At 43.1% G+C, this 27,450-nt stretch overlaps 1 protein-coding gene across 1 annotated transcript; it reads left to right on the forward strand.

The window, feature by feature from the left end:
* The first annotated feature begins 2,278 nt into the window (after positions 1 to 2,278).
* Positions 2,279 to 27,450, forward strand: LOC121617598 (solute carrier family 22 member 4-like). The gene is made up of 10 exons (XM_041952792.1): positions 2,279 to 2,686; positions 3,260 to 3,363; positions 3,476 to 3,630; positions 4,022 to 4,193; positions 5,039 to 5,165; positions 5,613 to 5,713; positions 5,914 to 6,128; positions 9,275 to 9,457; positions 9,570 to 9,705; positions 27,072 to 27,450. The coding sequence occupies exons 1-10, from the start codon at positions 2,279 to 2,281 to the stop codon at positions 27,175 to 27,177; spliced, it is 1,707 nt and encodes a 568-aa protein (XP_041808726.1). The 3' UTR covers positions 27,178 to 27,450.

The following is a 27,450-nucleotide window of genomic DNA, read 5'->3' on the forward strand; positions in this document are numbered from 1 at the left end:
TCCACGAGTCCACTGCGAAGAATTGTTTTTTTTATTATCAATTTTTAAAAACTATTTTTTTACTGATGATGTTTGCTAGAAATGTTGCAAAGAACTGCCAAATTTTTAGACCTTAAAATGTTTGTATGAAAGTGAAATACCTGTCTGATTGGTCTCTAATTTCTGTCACACGATACGTGTAATTAAAATTCGAACATATGAACAATTTTTGTACACAGTTGTTGTCATCTTTTACAAACATGATCCTGATCCTGTGTGTTAGCCTTGTGCAAGCTATTTTCACTTAGCAGTAATTTGGCATGTTGTGAAAAAAAAATACTACTCTCATGTCTGTATGGTCAGCCAGCAGCCAATTAGCTTAGCTTAGCATAAAGACTGGAAATGGGTCAAAACAGCAACCATTGCTCTGTCCAAAGGCTCACCAATTAATACATTATATTTTGTTTGTTTCACAATCAGTACATGCAATACAATGTACCTAATGTAAACTGTGCAAAGTATATAAATTAATTCAAATCTTAAAAACTATAGTTGGTTTTTCCGCGTGGGTGACTTGGACAGGATCAATCGCTAACTGATGAAGACAAGTATCCATCTGTTTTGCAGTAGCTCTCCTCCCTCCTTTCTGGGTTAAAGTTGTGTGGGAGGGGATGAATTTCCCAGCAGGCCGGTGACCCTAAACATAGTTGTGATGCTGTTACATCGAGCATCTCTGAAGTCCAAGAAGCTAAAGACGCCCGATTGTCGTTCACTCTCGGCCACGAGGCTGGTAATTTGTCAGCCACGACAACATGGTCTCAAAAGTGGGCTAGATTTATGTAGTCTGATCCCAGCATAAGACATTTTTAATATATATTCACCTGTGTTGTGCTTATTTTCGCAGTCATGCCATTGAACTTATATCTAGTATGTCATGTTTCTTTGGCAATGACTGTAAAACGTGACTGACAGCCCGGATATCAACAGCAACCCTCACAAATAGGACTGGTTACGAAATGAAGGTTGTATAAAAGTCCTCATGGACTGCTGTCCCACAGGACTTTGGTCCTCTGTGACGGTTCATGTTTGAGCACAAATGGTCACCTGACCAAAAGAGTCATAAATTCATTATCTTTAATCCATCTGGTTAAAAAAAACACGACTCAAGCATCTCTAGAAAAGACAATGATAGGCTTCATTAATGTTTTACCTCTGCCTGAAAATCATTAACATGATATTACATCTTATATAAGGAATAGAATTTTCTATTATGAATTGAGTTTGACAGAAAACATCTCAATCTAAAAAGTATATATATTTGAAAATTGTGCCAAACCTCATTTGGCGTCATGCTACCGCTACATCCCTGAGATAATAGTACAACACATACCACTGCCAGGACCCTGAAGATGTAAATATACAGGATCTCTGCATTAAATCAGTCTACAGACTGCAGTGGCACATTAGCCGACGTCCATCGGGAATTGATTCAGAATTAATAATAACTGAAAATTTTCTCTTCAACATAGGCTCTATAGATTGACATCCTGCAGCCCTAGATGCAGATAGTTATGAAAATGGAGGAAGGGGCAACCCACACGTGCAACTTTGATGTGCCAAATTTGATGTGCAAACTCTGTCTCCATATTTTTTGGCCGCTTGCTTCACTTTTAAGACAAACAGAAAGCCTGTGTCTTTTGCTTGCTAATTTTAGACATGGTATGTTCTGTTCTCAGTTGTTTTCTGTCTTGCAACATTTTTCTTCACTTCCAATAGCTCGCAACAAAGTCACCTTTCTCATGCCTGACGTGGACTGGGTTCTGCATACACGAGTTCAACATTGAGATAATAATGTCTGCCTTCTGTCTTCTCTCAGCAGGAAAAAATTGTTGTTTTATTATCGTTGAACAGGCTTCATTAATGTTTCACCCCTGCTTGGAAATTATTAACTCCCTTTCCAAGAATTACTTGAATGGTGTGTCCCTGTATTATATGTTATATAATGAATATGATTTTCTTTTTACTTGAGTTTGATAGAAAACATCTCAATAAAAAAAAAATGAAAAGAAGTATCTATATTTAAAAGCAATTTTAGCAGAACAAATTGTGCCTCAGTTCAAGTGGTGTCACATTTGTTGCACTGTATGTTACTGTGTAACCTCCCACAACAGGTGAAGCTTCCATATAAAACCTGACCCCAGCTTCATGGCTCAAATGCATTTCATACAGTCGTAGAAAGTACTGAGAGGTTTTTTTTACCTGCTTTCTTTTTCTAAATATTGAAGATTTTGGTGAGGTGATGGGCAACTCAAAAATTAGAGACTATGACAGCATTACATCTTTTCTTGGAAATTGGGGACCCTTTCAGCGAAGGATTTTTTTAGCACTCGCCATCAGCATCCTCCCGAATGGTTTTATTGGCATCTATATAGTATTCGTGGCTGATACCCCTCCTCATGAGTGCCGCATCCCTGAAAACTACAACATCAGTGAGATGTGGAGAAACGTGACGATCCCACTGGAAACAGTTGATGGCGTCTCAAAGCGCAGCTCTTGCTCAAGGCTTGACCTCGGAATTGTCACAAACTACTCTCAAAATGATATCATCCCAAACGTGGATGTGAACGTGAGTGAAATTCCTTTGGAGAGCTGTGTGGATGGGTGGACATACAGCAAGGAAATCTACCAGTCAACCATTGTCACGGAGGTGAGCAACAATTATCCATTCATTTCCCTTGGAACTGCCCTTTTCAAGGTACCTACAGAGATACAGTATTTAGTTGTTTTGTTATCTTGTTTTCAGGCAAAGTTAATAGAATGAAGTATAAAAAGACTCACCATAATCTTTTTTTTCCAGTTTTCATCTTTAATATTCTAATACATTTACAAGTGAAACTGGTCATGAAAAATCTCTGAACTAGAGTTCAAACTAAATTAACTGACTGCAAAATGGCAGCACTGCAGTTACAAAAGCACTTAGGTAGCAGGGTCAAAGACCAACCCCTCACTTGTTGCTCCCAAGCAGCTGCTTATGGTCTTGAAATTAAACAGCTTAATAACAAGCTGGGTCTCATGTTAGTGTTCAACTGTTCTCTTTTCAAACCACCAACAAAGCTTGTGAGAATGATAGACCGCTCTGATAGAATATTATATATATATATATATATATATGATATATATATATATCACAAAAGGGAGATCCACATGAGATAGATTTTACTAGTTTTTACAGTGTCAGTAGCTATAAATAAAGTGGTGAGGAAATGTGTTGATTTTGCAGTGGGACTTGGTCTGTGAGAATGGATACAAAACTCCACTGACCACCTCTATCCATTACGTTGGTGTGCTGGTGGGATCGTTCATCTCAGGCCAGATGTCTGACAGGTGTGTATTGCACACAGCATCATCTGTTTTTTTTTGTTGGTTTTTTTTTGTTGTTTTTTTTTTTGCTTTAAGGAATAAAGAGAAATCATGACACGCTGTGATTGTTAAACAGGTATGGAAGGAGGCCGGCGCTCTTTCTCATGATGGGTCTGCAGACTGTGGCAATCACAGCGCAGATATTCTCCCCGAGCTGGGAGGTCTTCACCCTCATTTTCTTCTTTGCGGGTGCAGGGGGATTCTCCAACTACACCATTGCATTCGTGCTGGGTATGTTTGCATGATACTGCTTGCTGTATTTAGGAACTGTAGGTCATAATGTCTGATTTAAATGTGCACTTAAATACAATGTTCAGTACCTATGGTCGTCGTCTGAGTGGTAAAAAGGGTTCCTAGCAATTGCATTTGACAGTCTTATAATAAAGGTCGACATCAACGTTTTCATAAATATAATATGGATGGCATGACGCTTTCCTCAGTGCTGTTGTTAATGCAAAATAGTTCCATTTGATCATATTCTGTTCTCTGCAATGGAAAGCATATTCTCTTGCTCTCGGTTGATGATCTCCCACAAAAGTTGCCTGAACAGAGCTGACTGGCAGTGAAGCAGCCAGAAACTTGAGGTTTATTTTGAAGTTCTCCATTACCTTTACGCCTATAGGTACAGAAACCCTGAGCCCAAAAGCGCGAGTGGTCTTCTGCTCCCTTGGGGTTTTTATGTCCTCGGCTTTGGGGTACATGGCAATGCCAGGCGTGGCTTACTTCCTCCGTGAATGGCGGTTGCTGCTGATTCCCATGGCTGCCTCTGGCTTGATCTACATTCCTCTGTGGTGGTAAGAATATTCATATATTATCTTTCATCTTTTCGTTATTGTGACAATGTATAAAAATATACATGTTGCAAAGGAACTTGCAAGTACAAACAGCAAGAAAGTTGACGTTGAAATTAATATGTGTGCTCCTGCAACATGGGTGGTGGTGGACACTTGGTGTTGTAGTGACTATTCTCCTACTGCAGTCGTTGTGTAGTTATATTTTGGTATAGCCCCTCGGTCATTGAAGCTTTATTTCCTGTAAAACCAAAACATTCTGTTTTAAGACAATTCCAATATGGCATAAATCTCACCTTTGTGGGGTTTATCCCACCTTTTTTCCAGTGTGGACTGGGCCTTTTGCTGCGCCCAGTAGCTGCCGCAGGGAAAAAACACCCGCTACAACTGCAGTTTGTCCGCAACCATAGTTACAGTGGGTGTTTTCTGCTTTCTGCCCTCAGGAAACAGTAATGAATCCACTGCTGCTGGGCACACAAGAATAAGGAAAAGTCAGACATGACACTGTGGTCATGACAATGACGAAAAGATGATACGATTGGTTTGGCCAATGCACACCTTTAGTAATATCACCTGCATCCCTCACGCCATGGATGAGTGAGTCCCAAACCAGGCTAATACAACATACCTCGGTAGAGCAGTAAAATAAAATTAGATGGTGGACAAAGCTAACATGAGCTTCCTCCATATTGTTTTCTGGTCCCTTAAAGGTAAGCATTGTTAAAATGGTTTATATTTGGTCAACGGTTTGTTAGTAGAAATGCTGGTGTGACCACCTCAGGCCTATGGTTAACGAACAAAGACTAGTTGGGTTTGGTGCACTTAGATCTTGTGTTTCACCCCTCCAGGATAGTCCCAGAGTCTCCTCGCTGGCTGTTCTATAAGGGAAGAGTGAAGGAAGCTGAAGCCATACTGAGAGACGCTGCCAAGACGAGTAATATAGAAGCTCCACAGGCCATTTTTACACAAGATGAGGTAAGAAACTAAAATGTTTATTAATCTGAAATAAAGCTAAGCCTTTTGACCTTCTGTGTACCATTGCATTTCAGATTAGTCTGTTTCTGTTAGGTGAGTTATTTGTCCCTATCTTCATGGCAGTGCAATGATCAGCACAAGCAGCATATTGAAATTTGTTTTTGTTTTTTGTTTTTTTTTGGGGGGGTTAGGGTTAAATCGACAATTAACATTTAATAACAGTGACATTGGGAAAGCAGTCAGCATTTATATTTAAATTAATATGATGCTTACAGCACCTGATTTCCACAGCTTCTTTCCACTGTAAAGCTGCTCCTTCAGTCAATGAAACCCCTGCAGCCATCTGAAGGCAGCATATGTTGATAAATCGGCAGCCTCTGATTTAAGAAGTGCACCTTGGACCTTTCAGGTTATCTTGTTGCAGCCATTTCTTCTTGTTTTTCCCAGATCGAAGATGTACTGGCTTTGAAAGATGAGAAATACAACTTTTCGGTCATCCTGAGCAGCTGCAATGTGTTCTCTATTACCCTGCTGTGTTCCCTTCTGTGGTAAGTCTACAATTTCCTCACAACATCCTTTAAGCATCAAAACTAAGTCTGTCATGGTGATATGTTACACCTCCCTTACAGCTCAAATTAGAATCAAGCACTGTTTTCATTTTTACTGTTGCGCCCACGATTGGCTTTTGGTTTGGTATTTGTTTCCCTTCATATGTGTATTCAGTTTGTTGTTTTGAATATCTCTGCAGGGTTATCGTCACCATTAGTTACTATGCTTTAATCCTCAACACTTCAAACCTGCACGGCGACCCTTACCTAAACTGCTTCCTGTCTGCTACAACCGAAGTGCCGGCTTACATAATTGCCTTGTTACTGCTCCAGTTCTGCTCTCGGCACTTGTGCCAATCCTCGACACTCTTTCTTGGCGGTGTCATGATCCTGTGTGTTCACCTCATCCCAATAGGTAATGCTGAAATGCTTGAGCTCCTGAAGTGTGTGTTGTCAATTAAGGGACATTTATACAGTAGACCAACATCATGATGCATTTAGTTTGTCACCTATGATCCATCCATCTCTCCATCCATTGTCTTCCGCTTATCCGGGGCCGGGTCGCAGGGGCAGCGGTCTAAGCAGGGATGCCCATACTTCCCTCTTCCCAGACACTTCCTCCAGCTCTTCCGGGGGGACCCCAAGGTGTTCCTAGGCCAGCCGGGCGACATAGTCCCTCCAACGTGTCCTGGGTCTTCCCCGAGGCCTCTCTCCGGTGGGGCATGCCCGGAACACCGTCCCAGAAAGGTGTCCAGAAGGAATCCGATAAAGATGCCCGAGCCACCTCAGCCTGCTCCTCTCGACGTGGAGGAGCAGCGGCTCTACTCTGAGCTCCTCCCAAGTGACAGGGCTCCTCACCCTATCTCTAAGGGAGCGCCCTGCCACCCTGCGAGATCTCGTTCTTTCAGTCATGACCAAAAGTTCATGACCATAGGTGAGGGTAGGAATATAGATTGACTGATAAATCGAGAGCTTTGCCTTTCGGCTCAGCTCCTACTTCACCACGACAGACCTTAGTGCTGCCGCCACACCGGTCCGCCTGTCAGTCTCACACTCCATCCTTCCCTCACTCATGAACAAGACCCCAAGATACTTGAACTCCTCCACTTGAGGCAGGAGCTCTCCTCCAACCCAGAGAGGGCAAGCCACCCTTTTCCGGTCGAGAACCATGGCCTCTGAATTGGAGGTGCTGATTCTCATCCCAAACCGCCCCAACACACTGGAGGTCCTGGTTCGAAGAAGCCAACAGGACAACATCATCCGCAAAAAGCAGAGATGAGATCCTGTGGTCCCCAAACCAGAATCCCTACAGCCCTTGGCTGCACCTAGAAATTCTGTCCATAAAAATAATGAGCAGAACCAGTGACAAAGGGCAGCCCTGCCGGAGTCCAACATGCACTGGGAACAGGTCTGACTTCCTGCCGGCAATGCAAACCAAGCTCCTGCTCCAGTCATACAAAAACCGGACGGCCCGTAGTAGAGGGCCCTGGACTCCATGCTCCCGAAGCACCTCCCACAGAATGCCACGAGGGACGTGGTCGAATGCCAAGTGTACAAAACACATGTGGACTTGTTGGGCAAACTGCCACAAACCCTCGAGCACCCTGCAGAGGGTGTAGAGCTGGTCCAGTGTTCCACAACCAGGACGAAAACCGCATTGTTCCTCCTGAACCCGAGGTTGGACTATCTGCCGAATTCTCCTCTCCAGTACCCTGGAATAGACTTTACCAGGGAGGCTGAGGAGTGTTATCCCCCTGTAGTTGGAGCACACCCTCCGGTCCCCCTTCTTAAATATAGGGACCACCACCCCAGTCTTCCAGTCCAGGGGCACTGTCCCCAGCTGCCACGCGCTGTTGCAGAGGCGTGTAAGCCAGGACAGCCCTAAAACATCCAGAGACTTGAGGTACTCAGGGCGGATCTCATCCACCCCCGGTGCCTTGCCACCGAGGAGCTTCCGAACTACCTTGGTGACCTCCGCCTGAGTGATGGATTAGCCAACCTCTGGGTCCCCAGCCCCTGCTTCCTCTACAGAAGGTGTGGCAAAGGGATTGAGTGATCCTCAAAGTATTCTTTCCACCGCCCGACAGTTTTGGCAGGGTACTGCGTCCCCCTTCTGAGGTGCCAGACAGTTTGCCAGAATCTCTTGTTGCCGACCGATAATCCTCCTCCATGGCCTCCCCGAACTTTTCCCATACTGAGTTTTTGCTTCCACTACCACCCAGGCCACAGCACACTTGGCCTGCCAGTACCCGTCAGCTGCCTCAGGAGTCCCACAAACCAACCACGCACGATAAGACTCCTTCTTCAGCTTGATGGCATCCCTTATTTCTGTTGTTCACCACCGGGTTCGGGGATTGCCGCCACAACAGGCACCAGAGACCTTACGGCCACAGTGCCAAACAGCTGCGTCAACAATGGAGGTGGAGAACATGGTCCATTCGGACTCAATGTCTCCAACCTCCCTTGGGATCTGGTCAAAGCTCTCCCAGAGGTGTGAGTTGAAAACCCTCAGACAGAGGGTTCTGCCAGACGTTCCCAACAGACCTTCACTACCTGTTTGGGCCTGTCAAGTCTGTCCAGCTTTCTCCTCCGCCAGCAGATCCAATTCACCACCAGGTGGTGATCAGTTGACAGCTCAGCCCCTCTCTTCACCCGAGTGTCCAAGACATACGTCCGAAGGTCAGATGACACCACCACAAAGTTGATCATTGACCTCCAGCCTAGAGTATCCTGGTACCACCTGCACTGATGGACACCCTTATGCTGGAACATGGTGTTCGTTATGGACAAATTGTGACTAGCACAGAAGTCCAATCACAGAACACTGCTCGGGTTCAGATCGGGAAGGCCGTTCCTCCCAGTCATGCCCCTCCAGGTAACACTGTCGCTGCCCACGTGAGTGTTGAAGTCCCCCAGTAGAACGATGGAGTCCCCAGGTGGAGCACTTTCCAGCACCCCTCCCACAGACTTCAACCACACGCTCTAGCTCAGGCTCCTCCCCCCCCAGCGAGGTGACATTTCATGTCCCCATTGCCAGATTCAGAGTCCAGGGATTGGGCCGTCGGGGCCCCCGCCCACGACACCCAAATCCCTCCTGCAGGAGGGCAGGCCCACGTCGCTCCATCGGGCTATGCCCGGCTGGGCCCCATGGGCGAAGGCCCGGCCACCAGGCGCTCGCCTGCAAGCCCTAACCGCAGGCCTGGCTCCAGGGTGGGGCCCCGGTAACGCCAGTCCGGGCGACGTAGTGGTCCTTGTTTTTATGTCTTTCATCAGGGGCTGTGGAACCGCTCTTAGTCTGACCCATCACTGAGGACCTGTTTGCCTTGGGAGACCCTACCAGGGGCAATAAGCCCTGGCCAACATAGGTCCTAGGATCATTCGAGTACTCAAATCCCTCCACCACAATAAGGTGGCGGTTCAAGGAGGGGGTCACCAACGATTTAACAAACAAACAACAGTGTTTACATGATGATGTTTAGCGGGGATACCATGTTCGCCACCTTACTTTAGTGTTAGCATGCTAGCATTGGCTAATTTCCTTTTTCTTTTTTATTTCCTCAGATTTACCGAGTGTATCTGTGTTTCTTGAGATGTTGGGAAAGTTTGGCGTCACAGCTGCATTTTGTGTGGTGTACACCTTTTCATCCGAGCTCTTCCCCACCGTTATCAGAAATACAGCGATGGGGTGCTGTTCCATGGCTGCTCGTGTTGGAACCATCCTCTCCCCCTTTATCATTTATCTTGGTGAGTATATTTAGCTTTCAGATTTGATAGTAGTAGTTTTTATCACATTCGATTTTCTGATTCTGTAAATTATGGTTTCTGTGCCCTTCTCATTTTGCTTCTTTTTTTGCAGGACAATACTACAAAGCCCTCCCATACATACTAATGGGAAGTTTAGCCATTTCTGGTGCTTTCTTATGTCTCCTGCTGCCAGAAAGTTACAGGAAGGCTTTGCCAGAGACCCTATCCCAAATGCAGCAGATATGCGGGTGAGTGTACACATTGGGCTTACATGTACAGCATGTTTACAGGCCACAGTGTCTCACTGTTTGCACAAATGTGGCCACTGCAAAGGTCACAGCTTTATGTTTTACTCATCATTCAGCTGCCAGCTCTTAGAATAAAATGTCTGTTAACAAGCTGCTGCAGCTCTTTACAACTCTGCCACATGGAGGAATTAATGAATCAAAATGAATATTTTGGTGCAGATACTTTTAATGATTGACACAGTCAGGTTTAACTTTAATGAAGGGTGGTCAGCCATACAAATGGTCACCATTTAACTTCAATATTTCTCTTTTTTAATGTTTCTTGTGAGACAGTTTGAGAACTGTTGGGTCCTACATTTGCAGTTGATTATTATTTTGCTGCTCTTCTATGTGCCAGTTTTTAGAGTTTTCTTTGATGTCACTGTTGCTGAATGTCCTCTCACTGTTCAAACAGGAGGAGAAGAGGAAAGGAAGGAAAGGAGGCTGAGAACGGAGAGAGCACCGCTGAGTATCAGAGTAAAGAATCCAAGTTATAGTCAGTCATGATTTCTGTTGGTGTTTTTGTTTTTAGTGACCATCAGTGATGGTCACAGACTCTGACCTGACTAAGTGACACATTTCAAGACCATTATTACAAGATCTTTTGTTTGATGTGCAGTTCTGTTTGTGTTTTTTTTTTTTTTTTTGCTATATGCACACAGTGACTGCATTTGGAGCCTATTGAACTGACTGTTCAACACATGTGTTTGGGGTTTTTTTGTCTTAAATGATCAATAAAAAGTATTGTAAAGGTCCAGATGTAAGATTTAGCAGCATCAGGTGGTGAGATTGCAGACTGCAACCAGCTAAGCACACCTCACCTCATCCTTCCCTACACTGGCTGCCAGAAACACAACAAAACTTGAAAGGCCAGTGTTCAGTTTGTACATTCTGGGCTACTGTAGAAACATGGTGGTGCAACCTGGCTATGAGGACCCGCTCCCTCTCCCTCAGCAGTTTTACACACATTTTCACCATCTGAATGGTAACATGCATTTTCATTGTTGAATTATAAACACTCAGAAACAGACAAAAAATTACAACAAAGGCACAAACTGAACAAAATGTCTTGCTTTAATTAAAACATCCTGACGATTGTTGATTTGATAGAACCCACATATAAAAACATGAGCCTTTTCCTGTGCCATTCATTTGTCGTTAATCTATCGGAGTGCATAGCAGAGCCGAAAACATTCAACAACTGTTGCCATTTGGCTGCTCAGGCCAGGCCTCAGTCTGCACTGTGAGTCAGAATCTGTGCAAACGGTGTATCCTGGAGAGCTGCTAGATGTTGCCAAATGTGTCCATTGGCAACATTGTTATCTTAAAGAAGTAGCCTATCTTACATACTTTTTTCCAAACATATATTTAAGATGCTTTAGAACACTCTTAAATACTCGATTCTGATTGGTCAATCGCCAAAATTCAGTGGTGTTTATTTCTTGATAGACGACCGCCTTGCTCAGGAATTCCTAACAGTCATAGACTAAAGGGGCAACCCCTTAATCTACCAAGATCAACAAATTGCCAGCTGATTTGAGTGGCAAAATATGGAGCATTTTCTGGACATTATTTTTATTTTGTTTGGAGAGGACAAAACACTTGACTTACCCAACAACAAAGACAAGAAAAGTAAAGAACAACGCTGGACCAACAGGAAAAACAATATGAAGGCACAAGCGACTTGAGGTCACAGAGATTGACCAGGCTGAAGCTGACAGACACGAAAAACACCAAGAAAAACACAGCATGGACGATCGGCTTGCTAAAAGACTGCTTAGTGGAGACAAAACTGGAGACAGATTTTTAATGTATGACGCTGAATGCCGAAATCAGCTGCTGTGAGACTTTTATCCATCAATACGAGATAATAGCGGTAAACCAAACTCTGTCGCCAGCTACGTCTCTCTCAGATCTGGGATATCCCATCACTTCTCCACTTGATTTCGCTGAGTAACTGTAAAGAAATAAGTTATCCTGCCTGCCGGCCTGTGCGCAGGCCGCTGCGCAGTGAGAATGGTGACAGACGAGAGTAGGCTCATTTTAAATCAATAAAATATGTTTTAATCACTATTTTGTGTCACATTATTAATGTTTTAGTAGTAAGCCGTGTTCTAAGCGGGATAATGTATTATTGAGGATTTATTTCTCCATAGGAACCTGCTCACTATACATTATCCTTTACGTATATCTTTTATGGATCAGTGTGTCCCTGTGACAGATGTAAGGTGCAGTGTGCATAACAGCAAATTTAAGGCTACTAGTTACTTGCTTAGTTGTCTTTTTGAGTGATTTTCTCATTTTCGTGGACATTGTCGTTTTTTCCTCAGCTGAGTTTTTCTGACTAAGTACATTAGCCTAAAGGTGTTTCTATTTTATGCTACTTTATACCTCCTCTCCACTACACATCAGAGAGAATTTTGTGTTTGTTTCAGGTTTGACTTTAGTTACTGATTAATTTACAGTTATAATGATGGAAGAATTGTCAACAAATACATTTATGTAGTATTGTAAGCTAAATAAGATAAGACTTTATTGATACTCAAGGGGAAATACACAAGCTACTCAGCTGTATATTAGAATTAAAATTTGCCTCACCTTTAAGATGATGTTTACACAGTGTATCAATAACTGGAATCCAACAGTATGACATGAAATTTGCTCTTCTTCATAATGAGTACTGCAGTTGAAGTATGTTCTGATGAAGATACTTGTAATATTCACACAGAATATGAGCTATGAGTTAGCAACAAGCATTCCTATTGGTTGCTGCGTGAGACTGATTGTGATTGGTTCAATCAAGTGTGTGTGAAGTTTGCCTTCCTTAGTTTAGCCATCCATGTGCATGTCCACGGCTGGAATAAATGTTATGAGTTACAGCACGTCGTCGTACGGATATTATTGTACACCAATCCCGAAACAAGACATGGTGTCAGAGTGAAAACGACTTTTATGGACGAGGATGGACATCGCTGGAGCACCATCACCCCGTATGGACTGGGATGCTAGCAACCTGCCCGAAGTATGGCGCAAATTCAAGCCTCACATGGATTTAATGTTTTCTGGTCCCTTCAAGAAGAAAGGAGAGGATGAAAAGTGCAGCTACCTACTCCTTTGGGTCGGAGACAAAGGCAGAGACATTTACAACACCTGGACGCTCACAGAAGAGGAAAAAAAGGTACTATGATCTCTTTGAAGCATACGTCATGCCGAAGGCTAATGTTATTTTTGCTCGTTACAAGTTTCATGAGAAAGTGCAGGCTGCTGGCGAGCCATTTGAACAATTTGTGACGGACCTAAGACTGCTTTTGAAAGACTGCAATTATGCTAACAGTGAGGAAATGATAAGAGACCGTGTGGTTTTTGGGATTCATTCACCGCGAGTTGAGAGAAGCTACTTAGCGGAGCCTCAGCTAACGTCATTCCCACACGTGTGTTTGAAGCACTAGGATTAAAGTACATGTTGCAGCCCTCCAATCGCCCACTTTATGGCTATGGTGGCGAACGACTAACCCTCAGAGGCAAATGTAACATTAAATGTCAGTACAAAGACATTCAGTTGATGCTGAAGTTCCACATCATAGACACACTGTCACCCCCAGCGCTGCCCCCACCAAAGGCCTGTCTGGACTTTGGTCTCATAAAACTCTACTACTGTCCGTCAGTGGCACTCCAGATGCACATATAATGGAGGAGTTTGCAGACATCTTCACAGGTATAGGACTTTTCCCAGGTGAATGTGTTTGTGGTGCACCCACCGAGACGTGTTCCTCTTGCCCTGCGTGATCGCCTTAAGGCAGAACTACAAAACATGGAGAAGCAGCAGATCATTGTAAAAGTCACATAACCAATAGAATGGATCAATTCAATGGTTGCAGCAGAAAAAATACGCACAGGTAAGCTGAGAGTATGGCTGGACCCTAAAGTATTGAACAAGGTTATCAAACGACCACATTACCCCTTACCCATTCTCGATGACATCACATCCAAACTGGCAGAAGCCCGCTTCTTTAGTGTCATGGATGCCAGGTTGGGCTACTGGGCTATCAAGCTCACAGAGGAATCATTCAAGTTGACCAGAGAGCGAGGAGTCCAACTCAATCCAGAGAAGAGCACAATCTGTGCCACAGAGGTCAGCTACTTTGGACATTGCATCACCAAAGATGGAATCAAGCCAGATCCAGCAAAGATTGCTGCGGTACGAGACATGGAGCCACCCAGTGACAAAGGTGAGCTAGAGACTATTCTTGGCATGGTTAACTACTTATCACAGTTTGCCCCTATGCTCTCAGACATCAATGCCCCCATGCGTCACCTGTTAAAAGAGTCAAGTGAGTTCATCTGGGATGCACAACATGATGACCACCGGTTAGTGTTTCTCTGCAGCCACAGGATATGTATGGGGTAGAGATGGGATTTATGGCTCTTTGAGGGGAGCCGAATCTTGGTGAGCCGTTCCTTTCAAAGAGCCGTTCAAAAAACTGGCTCCTTTGGCTCATTTTTATATTTATTAAGTTTTAAGAAGGCAGTCTGGCCTTAACTCGTTTTATCTTGGAAATAACCACTGGAAGGAATGAATTTAGATGTCCCACCAATATGAGTTTGAATTATTCTGAAATATTGATATTAACGTTATTTGACATGTGTGGATTAGATTTTAAAGTCTGATCTGGATTAATTGTAAGTATTCCACAGGGTGGCGCCATATCACTCTGCTTTGACAGTGACGTGAATTACCCTTTGTACAAATTCTGTGTATGTATGTAAACCATGACTTGAACATGTATAAACATTAAAAATCAAAGCAGGCTACAATGAATTTCTGTGCAAAACAGCTTTTAGTGCAAAGATTTCCACACAAGAACATTGTTAATAATGCAGAACAACAAAACATACAAACAAACTGTTCAATAGACTGGTGGCATTTTCAGAGACTTCATTGTCACTATTATCTGAGTCATCTGGCTCTCTTCTCACCTCTGCCACTTTTACTGTTGGATGTTGAGTTTTCAGGTGTCTGTGCAAATTATTTGTGGAGCCTAACTTAAAAGAAATATTTTTTTGACAAATACTGCATTTAGCCTTACTGTCTGCCACGAGAGAAAAGTGTGTTTCTGTGTTGTTTATTTTTTTGTTTTTTCTTTGTTACTGGCGCACTCAGGTGAAGGCAGCGTGCACAACGTGGCGTGATGCTATTTGCATATCTAATAAGCACCGTGCAGCTGGGCAGCGCTCCTCCCCATGTAACTGGAAAAAAAAAGAACAGTTCCCAGCTGCGACTCGGTTCCCATCGTTCATGTTTACGAGCCGTTCAAAAGAACCAGTTTGTTCGTCAACGTCACAACACTACTCTGTTGGTTCATGTGCTGGCCTCCCTTAATTTAGGCAGATGAAGCAGATCCTTTTTTTTTTTTAATGGATTTACCATTATAATCTCAGGGCACATCCATGTTTTTCCTTGTACATTTGTGATGCACTCAACACCCTCTCACACAAGCAACACTGACAACACCAACAACCACACAAACAACACAGACACAGACAACACCCACACACATAATTATTTCAGTGATTTGAAATGACCTTTTTCAGATTAATCATTTTATAGATAGATACGACAGTGCAAAAAGCAGGGATACCAGGATTTGCGGGATGCTTAGAGCATACTAGCATGATTTGGCATCAGATTCAGACAGCTAAGAGGGAGAAAAGAGACTTGAATGTTGTATTTTTAGATCTGGCTAATGCGTTTGGGTCAGTGCCACATAACCTTATTTGGAGTTCCTTTGACTACTTTAAAGTGCCGGAGATAGTTGTTAACTTGGTGAAAGCATATTTCCAAGACATCAGACTGTGTGCAAGTATCGCAGAGCTCACAACAGGCTGACAAAGATTGGAGGTTGGTATTATGGCAGGATGTACAGTGTCCCCGCTAGCTTTCACAATGGCTATGGAGGTAATTATTAGGGCTTCCAAGTGGGTCGTAGGTGGAGAGAGACGGCAGAATGGAATGCGTCTTCCACCAATTAGGGCTTATATGGATGATATGACACTGCTAGCTTCAACAGTGCCATGTACAAGGAGGTTGTTAGATAAAGTCAATCAGAATCTCAAGTGGGCTAGTATGAAGATTAAGCCTAGTAAGTCAAGGAGTATTTCAATATACAGAGGGAAAGTAAGTGATAGAAAGTTTGCTATAGATGGTGAGGAAATCCCAACAATTAGGGAGAAATCAGTTAAGAGTCTAGGACGGTGGTACAATGTGGACCTGAATGATGTTGAACAGGTTGTGCAATTTAGAAAGGATGTTGCAGAAGGGCTGGAGAGAATAGATAAATCAGGGCTCCCAGGAAAACTGAGGTTGTGGTGCTTGCAGTTTGGCTTGTATCCTAGGTTAATGTGGCCAATGTCAGTATATGAAGTCCCATTATCTGTAGCAGAGAGAATGGAAAGGCTAGTTAGCTCTTATATTAGAAAATGGTTGGGTGCTCCCAGGTGCTTAAGCAATGTAGCTTTGTATGGGAAAGGAATGCTTCAGCTGCCAGTATCCAGTCTAACAGAGGAGTTTAAATGCACCAAGGTTAGGACAGAACTTTTATTATCTGGGAGTAAGGACATGTTAGTTAGCAATGTGGTTCCGAATCCTTCTGGGGGGAGGAAATGGAACCCAAGGGCAGCAGTGCAGGAGGCAGAGGCAGCTCTTAGGCATGCAGAAATAGTAGGAAATGTTCAATTTGGCCGGGGAGGCTTGGGGCTTGGCCCAGGCAAACCAGTGTGGAATAAAGCAGGTCTAAAGGAGAAAAGAAAGCTTGTAGTGGAACAGGTGCGTAGGCAGGAGGAGTTGTTAAGAGGGGCAAAAGCAGTTGGTCAAGCCAAACAGGGACAATGGTTGAATTGGGAAGGTGTTGAGAAGAGGAAACTTAGTTGGAGGGACCTGTGGAATATGGAGGAAGGCCGTATTAAATTTCTGATAGGGGCGACATACGATGTGTTGCCAACCCCGCAGAACCTAAGTCTCTGGGTACAGGGCGATCAATCGTGCCCACTCTGCTCAGGTACAGCAAGTTTAAAGCACATTTTGTCAGGTTGTAGAATTAGCTTATCACAAGGCCGGTATACATGGCGGCATAATCAGGTGCTGAGAAGCTTAGCCGCAGGCATTGAGGAGAGAAGGAAGCAGGTGAATTCTGGAAGTTCTAGAAAGGAGAGGTTAGATGTGCAGTTTGTTCGAGAGGGGGAGAAAAATAGAGCTGCTAAGTCAGGGAGAAAGCAGGTAGGTGGCTGCCTGGTAGGGGCTGATGATTGGCAAATGCAGGTCGACTTGGGAGGAAAGCTAGTTGTGCCCCAGGAAATAGTTTATAGTAATCTGAGGCCAGACATTGTCTTATGGTCCATGAGTAAAAAAACTGTGTATTTTATTGAGTTAACAGTCCCTTGGGAAAATTCAGTGGAGGCAGCTTATGAAAGGAAGAAGACTAAGTATGCAGATTTAAAGACAGAATCTGAGCAGAGGGGATGGAAGACCAGGGTCTGTCCGGTTGAAGTGGGGTGTAGAGGTTTTGTTGCAGGGTCAGCTGTTTCACTGTTGAGGGAGCTGGGAGTGCATGGGCAACATTTAAGAAAGACAGTGAGGGAGATGTCAGATGAGGCTGCTAGGTCTAGTCAGTGGATATGGATCAGGAGAAATAATAGTAGTTGAGGGGTGAAATAGGGACAGTGAGGGGGGGGGGGGGGGGGGGCAGGCAGAGGACATGCATGCCTAACCCGGCAAGAGAAGAGGTTAAAGTCTGAACAAGACACCTCTCCTCTGCTCTGCTTTCCCCGCCCCATCTTCTCGCTCTGCCAATAGGAAGAGAACCAGGAAGTTTAGATAAGGTGGGGGTGTGGCCAGCTAGAGTCTCTCTTTGGGACCATGCAGCCTGTTCAGGTGAGTTTGCGTGGTAAGACACAGAGTTGGCTTGTTTTTTGATCTTTTTGGTTGTTTTCCTGTTTTGTTTGCTTCTTGAAGGAAATGTTAGGGTTTGTTTTCCTGCTCTGTTTGCTTTTTGAAGGAAATGGTAGGGTTTGCTGCTTCTTGAAGGAAATGTTAGAAGAGGCTGTTAAATCTAGTCTGTGGTTTAGGCCTCCACCTTCAGCACCTTCTAAATTTTCCACCCCCTACCCGAACAAGGGTCTGTATCCAATCCCTACTTTCATCTTTTGACTCTACCTCTTTATTTTCTATCCCCTACCCGAACCAGGGTTTGTATTCCCACCCCGCTTTTTCTTGGTGCAGTTGGTGAGAGGCAAGGGTAGATGATGGTAGTGTGGCAATCGGCAGTTACATGTGGCATCTAGGCCTGTGGTAGCATTGTAGCAGCTAACAATAGGTAAAGCGGTGAGAGTATGATAGTATCTTAGCAGTTAGTATTGGTAGCTAGCAATTAACATTAACAGTATAGGTGAATCTAGCTTTATTGTCTTCTTCTGTTCCTCTTAGCAGGTAGCGGTTAGCACGTAGCATTAGCTAAATGGTAGCATCGGAACTGTATTGTCTTCTTCTGTTCTTCCTAGCGGTTAGCATTAGCATTAGCAATAGTTAAATGGTAGCATCGGTACTGGCCACTACCTGGAGCATCTCTGGGTCAGTTGAACGTGGCGGTGCTGTTTGGATTGTGTAGGAGCAGTGTGAACTGGCACTAGGGGGGGTGACTCTGGGACGCCGGAGTTCACTGCCTAACCTCCTGGAGGTGTAGTGGGACTAAGTAGGCGAAACACTGTTGAAGGGAGGTTTCCACCTGATGACCCCCAGAGACGTGTTAGGAATCACTGCTCTTTGGCAGGTATAGAGGCAGATTAGAGCTCCAAGGTTCTTCACTGAGAATGAATCCTCTTTTTGAGCACAAGTATCTTGTGTTTAAATTAACTTTAGGTTGGATGTGTTGATGTTGACCTGATGATGAGTTTGTAATAAGATTGGCTGTGTTTTGCCATTTACTTCAAAATAAAATGCATTGGAGCATTTAAAGGTGTTTATTTTTTCCATCCAATTTAATTGAAACAATGTTTTCTACAATATTTTTTTTAAAGAAAAGGTCATTAAATTAGAGGAAAAATCAGTCATTGTAATACATGAATACAACTCAAAATATTTAGTTTCAGCTTGTGTAAAAACTAAAGTGGTATAGGGCAATGGGTTTCCACAGCATTTGCGAGAATAAAGCCAACTAATTGAGGTTAAGAGTGTAGCAAAGGTGAAATAGTTGGTTGAAATGTTTAACCGGGGTGCCAGATGAGGTGACAGAAGCTTTCCTCCTCCAGCGACACATGTCTAAATGTATAGCTTGCAATGCATGGGCTGAGTCAGTAGTTGCAGTTCTGTCCAGCAGCATGATTGAGCTGATGGTGTGTGCTGGCCTGTGCCGTGTGGGGCGGTTGCTAGGCAACATAGGCCTTTGACAGCAGCTGCGCAGTGAGAGCCTAGAGAGGCTCATTTTAGTCAATAAAAAAAGTGTATAGTGTGGGTGTGTGTGAGCGTGTGTGATCGTGTGAATGTGTGTGCGCGCGCGAGTGCAGGCGCGCGTGTTTGTGTGTGTGCGCATGTACATGTACATGTGCGGGTGATCTCCGGGGCTCTAGCAGTTCTCCCCCAAAAACCGCGAGCCAGCAACAGAGATCTGGCGCAATTCCATCATCAGCTTGGACAGGCTTGGGTCCTGACTGGGACGATGATGCTCTTGGCAGGCACTGTATTAAACGGTGGCCGCCAGAGCTCGTGTAAACACGTCCCAGAGAGTCCAGCAATACCCCACGGTCCAATTGAATCCGGAAAGGAACCAACTGAGTCAGGTAAACAGCTCAGACTCATGTGTCTGCTGTCCGGTTTATGCAAATTAATGTGTGGCATTGCGGAGAGCTGATTGGGTGATTGGTTTTCAGTCCTGGCCAGCGGATTGGCTGTATCTGATCCAAGATGGTGGCCGGCCCTGGTCTGCTGCTGCCCAGCGCCAGCCGCCATCTTGGATCTCTTTAAAATCGGTAGCCTCGAGAGACAGCCAATCCGCTGGCCAGGACCGAAACACATCTTCCCAGCTCCCATCTTCCCCACGTCCCAATAGCCACAAAGCCAGAGACAAACTTTTACACTCCATCACTAAATTTATTTACAAAAAGGAAATTAATCAACACAAACTTCAAGATAATTCAAAATACTTGGGACAATTTGATAAATGTGTAGTTCAAGCACACACACACACAGACGAAGACACATGTAACCCATGTTAAAATATGACATAAATAAAAATAAATAGTAAATAAAAGCTGCATAAATAAGTTTTAAAAAGTTTAAAGTGATGCATATAATGTCAATTCATCGTCAGAGTTAATTAAAAATATTAATTCAGCAATCATTTAATGTTTAGGATTAAAAGTCTGTAGACAGAAAATAATGTCGCTGCCCTTTAAGGGACCAGCGACATAGACTCAGCACCTCAGTGACGCTGCAGCAGAGACCTGAGGGAGAAAAAGTAGAGAAAAAGTCGATAAAACAGTCGGGGAAACGCAACTTACCTGGTCGGGAACTGACAGGGATTTTGTGAGAACTAAGCCACATCGGTTTTGGTGGGTTTTGTGTTTATTTTCATGCGTTTTCCTCCTTTTTTTTTCCTTTTTTGGCGGGGAGTTAACGCTAAAATCGCTGTTTACAAAGTAATGCTCCGTCATAAACTGTTTACCAGTTAATATTCTGTATTCTGTGTGTGACTGTGAAGAATTTATGTGTGTGAATTGAAGATTTAAAAAAGAGCTTTATTGTGTTCATGGCCTGTTACACAGGTCAGGTTTTTTTTTTTTTTGCTCGGTTGGAAGCTCGGACGGAGCAAGGATTGGTCTGCCATGTGCGGGCGAGCACATCCACAGACGGGATTCAAGATGGCGAGCCAGATCCAGACTTTGAACTCATCTCCTCCATCGCATCATTGAGGAAATCCTCTGCGTGTGGTAACTCACTGCCAGAGCGGTAGGAGTATCAGGAACTAGTTTGAACTGAACTGAACAGAACTGAGAACTGATTGAACTATTATTTTTTTGGACCGAATCGAACTGAAACTTTCCATTGAACTGAAGATTTGAACTCACATTTGAATTTGAACTTAAATTTGAAGTGTCAAAACTTTTTCTTTTCATATGTTCATATTTTTGAATGTGATTTGAATGACTGTGGTCCACTTTGATTCACTTGGGTTTTGAAAGTATTTTCTTACCTGTAAAAGAAAGAAAAAGGGTTAACTCAGGAAGAAAAATAGGAATCCTAAAATAGGTACAACCTAGGAAAAAGAGACTGGTCTAATTAAATTAGATTAGCTTTACTAAAATAAACTAGGTGAACCAAAGAACAAAAACAAAGAGTGAAATACTTTATTTTTTTATTTATACTTACCTCATTATTGGGAACCTGCAGGGTATTTTTGGTTCTATGTATTGTGTTTTATATGTGTGTTTTACATTTAGTAAATTGCCGGCCTTTTCTACTTAAAGCAACGGTCTCTGGTGTAATTATTCTTGCTCCCCACTCCTTAGAGCCTAGAACTGGTCCAGTGGCGCAGTTAGTGGTGTGATACCGGTGCTACACACACACATACGCAGTCACACACCAACTCCAGAAGTAATCTCATGGCAGTCACACAATTCGTCCCGTTTTTTGGGGGGATGCAAAAACCTAATTTGATTTCCTTCGTTCTCTGGTGTAGAAAGGTCCCCCGTGCTTCTGTGGCTATTAAAAAAATGTCTCTGTTTACTTTCCGTCTATGCGTACGTCACATGCACGCGCCCCAGCGCTCAAAGCGGCTCACGCAGGCAGAGGGGGAACTTGACCAAAGAGAGACAGCGAGCTGAATTACCAGACGTCCGCGCTGAGGTCTGCTTTTCACCAAGTTTTGGAGTCTTCATTTGAAATGGGAGGAGAGACAACTGACGAGGAAGGAGATGGAGCAAATACAGGTGAGCCACCAGCACGACAAAAAAAACATGTACTCGTTATAATCCTGACTGGGCGACACTTTCAGCGTTTGAATGGGTGCGGCCGACCCAGGGAGACCATTTTTCCGCCGCGTGCGTTTTGCGTCCGGCAAACATCTCCATGATATATGAAGGGAAAAACGCATTGGAAATCCACGCAAAAACAAAAAAGCATCAAGTTGTAGTATCAAACAAACCAAAACAGGCAACCATTGCAACTTTTATGACCAAAAAGCTTCACCAGAAAAAGACAAGATTGCAGTGGCAGAGCTTAGCAGTGTGTACCATGGAGTGAAACACGGCCACAGCTACTTATCAACCGATTGTGGCAATAAAGCAAGTGCGAAGATCTTTAATGATTCTGCTATTGCCACAAAAATGTCATGTGGAAGAACAAAAAGTGAGGCTTTAGTTCAAAATGTCCTTGCTCCTTACAGCCAGAATCATTTAGCCACAGAACTGCAAGATTCAGATGACGATGGTCCTGCAGAAGAGGTGGAGGATCAAGATGTGTCTGCTATTTTGAATGAGGACACTGGCCTTGAGTATCAGCTTCCAAGACATCACAAGTGTGCATGTCATCTCCTGAATCTTGTCTCAACCACTGATGCCAGTGCTGCAGAAGCTGGCTGTGAGACATACAAGAGGCTGTCTCGATCTACTACCTGTCCCGACCTAGTGCCACACGTTGGAGCTCCCTTGCTGTGGAAAGAATTGTCCAGATCTGTAAGGAGAAAGGAGAGTGTGCCTCAGCATTAAACATCAAGATGTAAGTTGTCGGGGGTGGGATGGTAAATGATTTTTGATGTTATGAAAAATTGCTCTTGCTGTTACCAAAATGTGGTCTAAAATATGTTTGAGTCATGGCTGGGTATGGCCCAATACAATGAGCACCTGTACTCTACCTTGATGTGCTATTAACTTAGCAAGCAATATCATTTTGAGGGCCTCTAGCTGGTTATATATAAAATACATGGATTTACATAAAGTAATTATAAAAGTAATTTAAAAAGTGATCAAGCAACAATCAAGTCTCTGCCTGCTACAGAATGATTTTACATGTTTGTGTGTGACAATTACAGCTTTGCTACTGATATCTGTGGTATCCTTTTAACTGTGTTCAGGTTAAATCCGGCTGAATTGGCCTTTTTGGGGGAATATGCTGCAGTAATGAAGCCGGTTACCATGGCTTTAAATATTCTCCAAGGGGACTCATCTGTCCACATGGGTTTCCTGCTGCCGACCAGCTGCAGGAAAAGTTGAAAAGGCCGCAGCCAACCTGCAAAGTCTGTGGACCACTCCTTGCGGCCGTACTACTGGGCATCCGGAAGCGTTTTGGGGACATTATGAAGGACCCAGAGCTTATTGCTGCTGCTATTCTCCTGCCAAAGTTCAGGATGTGCTGGACCACAGATGAGAGCATCTTAAAAGCTGGTAATGTATCTTCATTAAAGAGAATAATTTGCTTCTTAGACTAATAATCTGTGAATAGGTTAGGTTTCTTTTGTCTTTGGTGAGTTACAGAATGATGTCAACACAAACTATATTTAAATGTGAAATATTTATTTTTCCACAGGACTTGACTACATCAAAGGTCACCTCGCCACCAGCATGGATGACGATGTTGCTCCCTCACACGACAGCCATTCTGATGAGGATGATTTCTTTGCATCTATGAAGACAGGAAACTCAGAGATTGGAGAGCTTGAGAGGTACCTTGCGTGTCCGTCCACAGGCGGTATGGATCTCTTGAATACCTTTCCTCAAATAAAGAAGCTGTCAATCAAGCTCAACACAGGTCTGCCAGCATCTGCAGCATGTGAGAGACTTTTTAGTCATGCAGGTGTTCTCTTTACTGCAAAAAGATCACGACTTGAGTGCAAGAATCTGGAGAGCCAACTGCTTTTAAAGCTCAACAGTCACCTTGCAGAGTAACACTCACACAGACACACTTGGTGCTGTATAGAGACACAGACAAGACATACACACATATGTTAAGAGATTAGAAATTGTTGTTACTTTGCTACTGGTTTCAAAAGTTGTTGTTTTGAAAACAAGCCAATAACTGGAGAAAGGAGTTATTATGTTAAGCTGTGACAGGTGTGAGACTCTGCTGTGAGAATTATTGTGCTCATTGCAGGTATGTTATCAGGAGAGTTATGGAAGGTTGCACTTTATTTCCACTATGAAAGTGCAATGAAGAATTGCTTGCTGCAAGTCACTGCAACAATGAACAGCTTACACACACTGGCATACATGTAGGATGCTCAACGCAATGAAGACATGCTTACATACCCACTATACAATTGTGAGATTTTTATTTGTGTTGATATAATAGAATTATATCAAAAGGGGGATACCTAAACAATCTCCTACCTGGTGCGCAATTTGTGTAAAATCTGTTCATTTCTAGCAGTATATTTTTATGGCAATTTAGTTCTTGCTGCAATATGTTTTTATATATTTTTTCTCCATATTTTTCTTTTATATAGTTTCTTGTATAATATGTACATATATATGGTCAGCTTTTATTTTGTATTTTGTCTTTTGAATTTCTCTATTTCTGTTGCTATTTTCTTTTCCAACTGCGGCGTTATCAATCACTCACTTGTTTGATCTTGCTGCTGCTTGGCTGGAAAATTTACAGCAAGTGCTGGCCTATAAAAACTACAAAAACTCTTCAGGGTCATATATGTTAAGGTGAAACCTCCTGGCATCTGTGGGGAGTTTTATTTGAGATGAAAACTCAGCTGCTGTGTGTGTGTGTGTGCGTGCGTGTGTGTGTGTGTGTGTGTGTGTGCGTGTGTGTGTGTGTACATATATACTGGAAAGGCTCTTCGTCAGTAAATCAGCCGACTCAACCAAACGGTCTTCTTCTTTCTTTTTCCTCTTCTCTCTCATCAGTGGCCACAGACCTACCCATACAAACACACACACCCAAATGCACACACACACACAAGCCAAGCAAAGCTATCTAACCAATATGCAACTTTGTCCCACTAGGAAGCTTGAAACATGGCTTTGGTCTTTCCAGAAAGTCAGCTGACTATCAGTGACATGCACTTTGACTGGAAGCATTGCTAGCATGTAGTCTGAAAATTACAGACATTTATGTGTACAAATGGTAACTTTTTGTACAAGTATCACTTGTGGTTGAATGATGAGCTAATGCTAGTTAGCGAGCCATGCACCTGCTGGCTTTTTCCTTTCCGTAATGTTCGCAGTATTTAGTCAATTTTGTATTTTTTGTGACACAGATCTGAAAATTTGCAGTTGCACACGCACTACTGATGACAACTTTGTGCTGTTGATTTTTATACCAGCTCCGGAATAAAGGCAGAATCAGAGTAAGAGCAAGTCTTGTGTGGCCGTGCCGTCCTTCCCGCACCATAAGTCCACAAATGAACACTGACAGTTACACATAACACTACCCTGGATTGCTTATGGCATCAGATAATGGAGGACTCTTCTGTTCTGTCCACGACTGCTGTGGTCTACATCCCATTGTGGTGGTGCGTTCCCAATAATCCTTTCTGACCTTTAACTGATATTTTGTGCATGAATGTAACAGAGCCGACGTCAGCATCCATGATTCAGCAGATGTGATAACAACCACCTGTTGTGTTGACTTTCATGGTTAATGTAAAGTGATTGTGCAGGTTCATCCCAGAGTCTCCTCGGTGGCTGATCACTCAGGGACGAGTGGAGGAGGCCGAGGCCATAGTGAGAGATGCTGCAAGGAAAAATAAAGTTGAGGCACCGTCAGTCATTTTTAAAGGGCCTGAGGTGAGCTTTTATTTTCTTTTTTAAATTATATTCCTGTATCATATGTTTATCATATGTTTTTCAGACATGGAAACACTCAACTGTGTCTTCACATGTGACTTTAGGAATGGAAATCTAATCAACCATTGACATATACCAGTATTTTATATTACTACTACAGCCAAAGACTTCATTCCTGATTCTCTCTGTGTCTCATTTTGTGGTAAGTTATGCCTTGATCATTCACAATCTGTAAACCTTTGTTAATCAGTGATGACACAGACATCTGGTTCAAAGTATAGCTGGTCACAAAGTGTCACATTGTAAGCTTGAAATAAGAGGGTTGTGCAAATGTGCCATTCCATTGAAGGCAGTTTTATCACAAATGTAAAATGTGCAGTTCAGATCTACACCTGATGTGAGACATTGAGGGCTTGGCACAGGACCGGTCAAAGCATGTTCACGGAGGAGTGGGAACGTGAGGAATATATAAGTACATTTGCCAAGAAGAGTGATGCAACAGAGTGAAGCAATGTCTGTAAAGAAATAACTGTGCTGTTAAGCTTCAAAGTATACAGTGTGCTGCAGTGCTGTAAGATGTGACATGAGTGTTTCATTCAGTGGTGCTCATGAAGTCATACATTAAACAATGTCATGAGAGCTTAGCACCACCCTTTCACCCAAGCAACCCTGTGAGGTCGAAACAGTTCATGGAGGACTAAGTGAATGTCAGTTTTTCAAATGAAATCTCTTCTTCTTGCTCTGCCTAATAATAATAGTAATAATAGTAACGTATAACAAACTCCTTTTGTAGCACCTTGCACACAAGAAATGCAGCTCAAAGTGCACAAACACACCACATGCACCAAGTGCGTCAGTTAAAAAGACTGAACTTAGAAACACGGATAGAGTATTTAATATAAAATGAGATAAGAAATAAAAAAAAAATAAAACCCACTTTATAATAAAAATAAGAGAGAATAATTATTAGAATCCACAGAATAATAATCATTAAAATAAAGTGAAAAATAGAGCACATACAATCCAGTAAAATACAGCATTTTGTGCAGCAAAGTTTCCGACAGGTATCAGGAAAGTCATAGTTAGTTAAGGGTTTCTTTTAAAAGTATTTAGTGAGCTGCTTCCTTCATATCTATAGCTAGTGGGCTCCAGTGCTTTGGGGCGTTACTGGCAAAGGCTGCATCGCTGATTGTCTTTGTCACTGGGAACCTTCACTAAACCAGCAGCAGATGATTGCTGTGTTCTTGAAAGCAAATAGTGAAAAATGTGTCAATGTGGCTTGGTCCTAGTCCATTAAAGAATTTGAATACAAGGAGGAGGACCTCAAAGTCAATTCTAAATGATGCAGGAAGCCAGTGCAGAGCAGCTAAAACTGGACTAATGTGCTCTCTCCTCCTGGTTCTGGTTAACAGACGAGCTGCAGAGCTCCTCAAAGTGCCTGAATGTTTTATAAATTCCAAATGTCTTCTCTTTTCTCCTCGTCCTCAGCGCTTCAGTATATTGCTCTCTGACTGGAAATGACACCGTCGTGTTTCTTTCGATTGCAGGTTGTGCAGTGGAGAGAAAAAGAGGAAATATGTAGAAAACAGAGGAAGTGGCAACCCACCCATACAATATGAGGCCAAGTGTGATGTGCAGACTCTTACACCATAGTCTCCTCGAGTTTCACTTTTAAGACAGACAGACAGAATGAAAGACACTTCTTCTGCTTGAATGTAATTATCTGAAATCTGAAACAATTCTTTGCAGTCCACTGCAAAGAATTTTTTTTATTATCAATTTTTCATAACTATTTTTTTACTCTGCTGATATTTGCTAGAAATGTTGCAACGAACTGCCAAATTTCTAGACCTTAAAATGTTTGTATGAAAGTGAAATACCTGTCTGATTGGCCTCTAATTTCTGTCACACGATACGTGTAATTAA

This window comes from Chelmon rostratus, chromosome 14 (assembly GCF_017976325.1).
Source record: "Chelmon rostratus isolate fCheRos1 chromosome 14, fCheRos1.pri, whole genome shotgun sequence".
In the NCBI taxonomy this organism is placed as follows: Eukaryota; Metazoa; Chordata; class Actinopteri; order Chaetodontiformes; family Chaetodontidae; genus Chelmon; species Chelmon rostratus.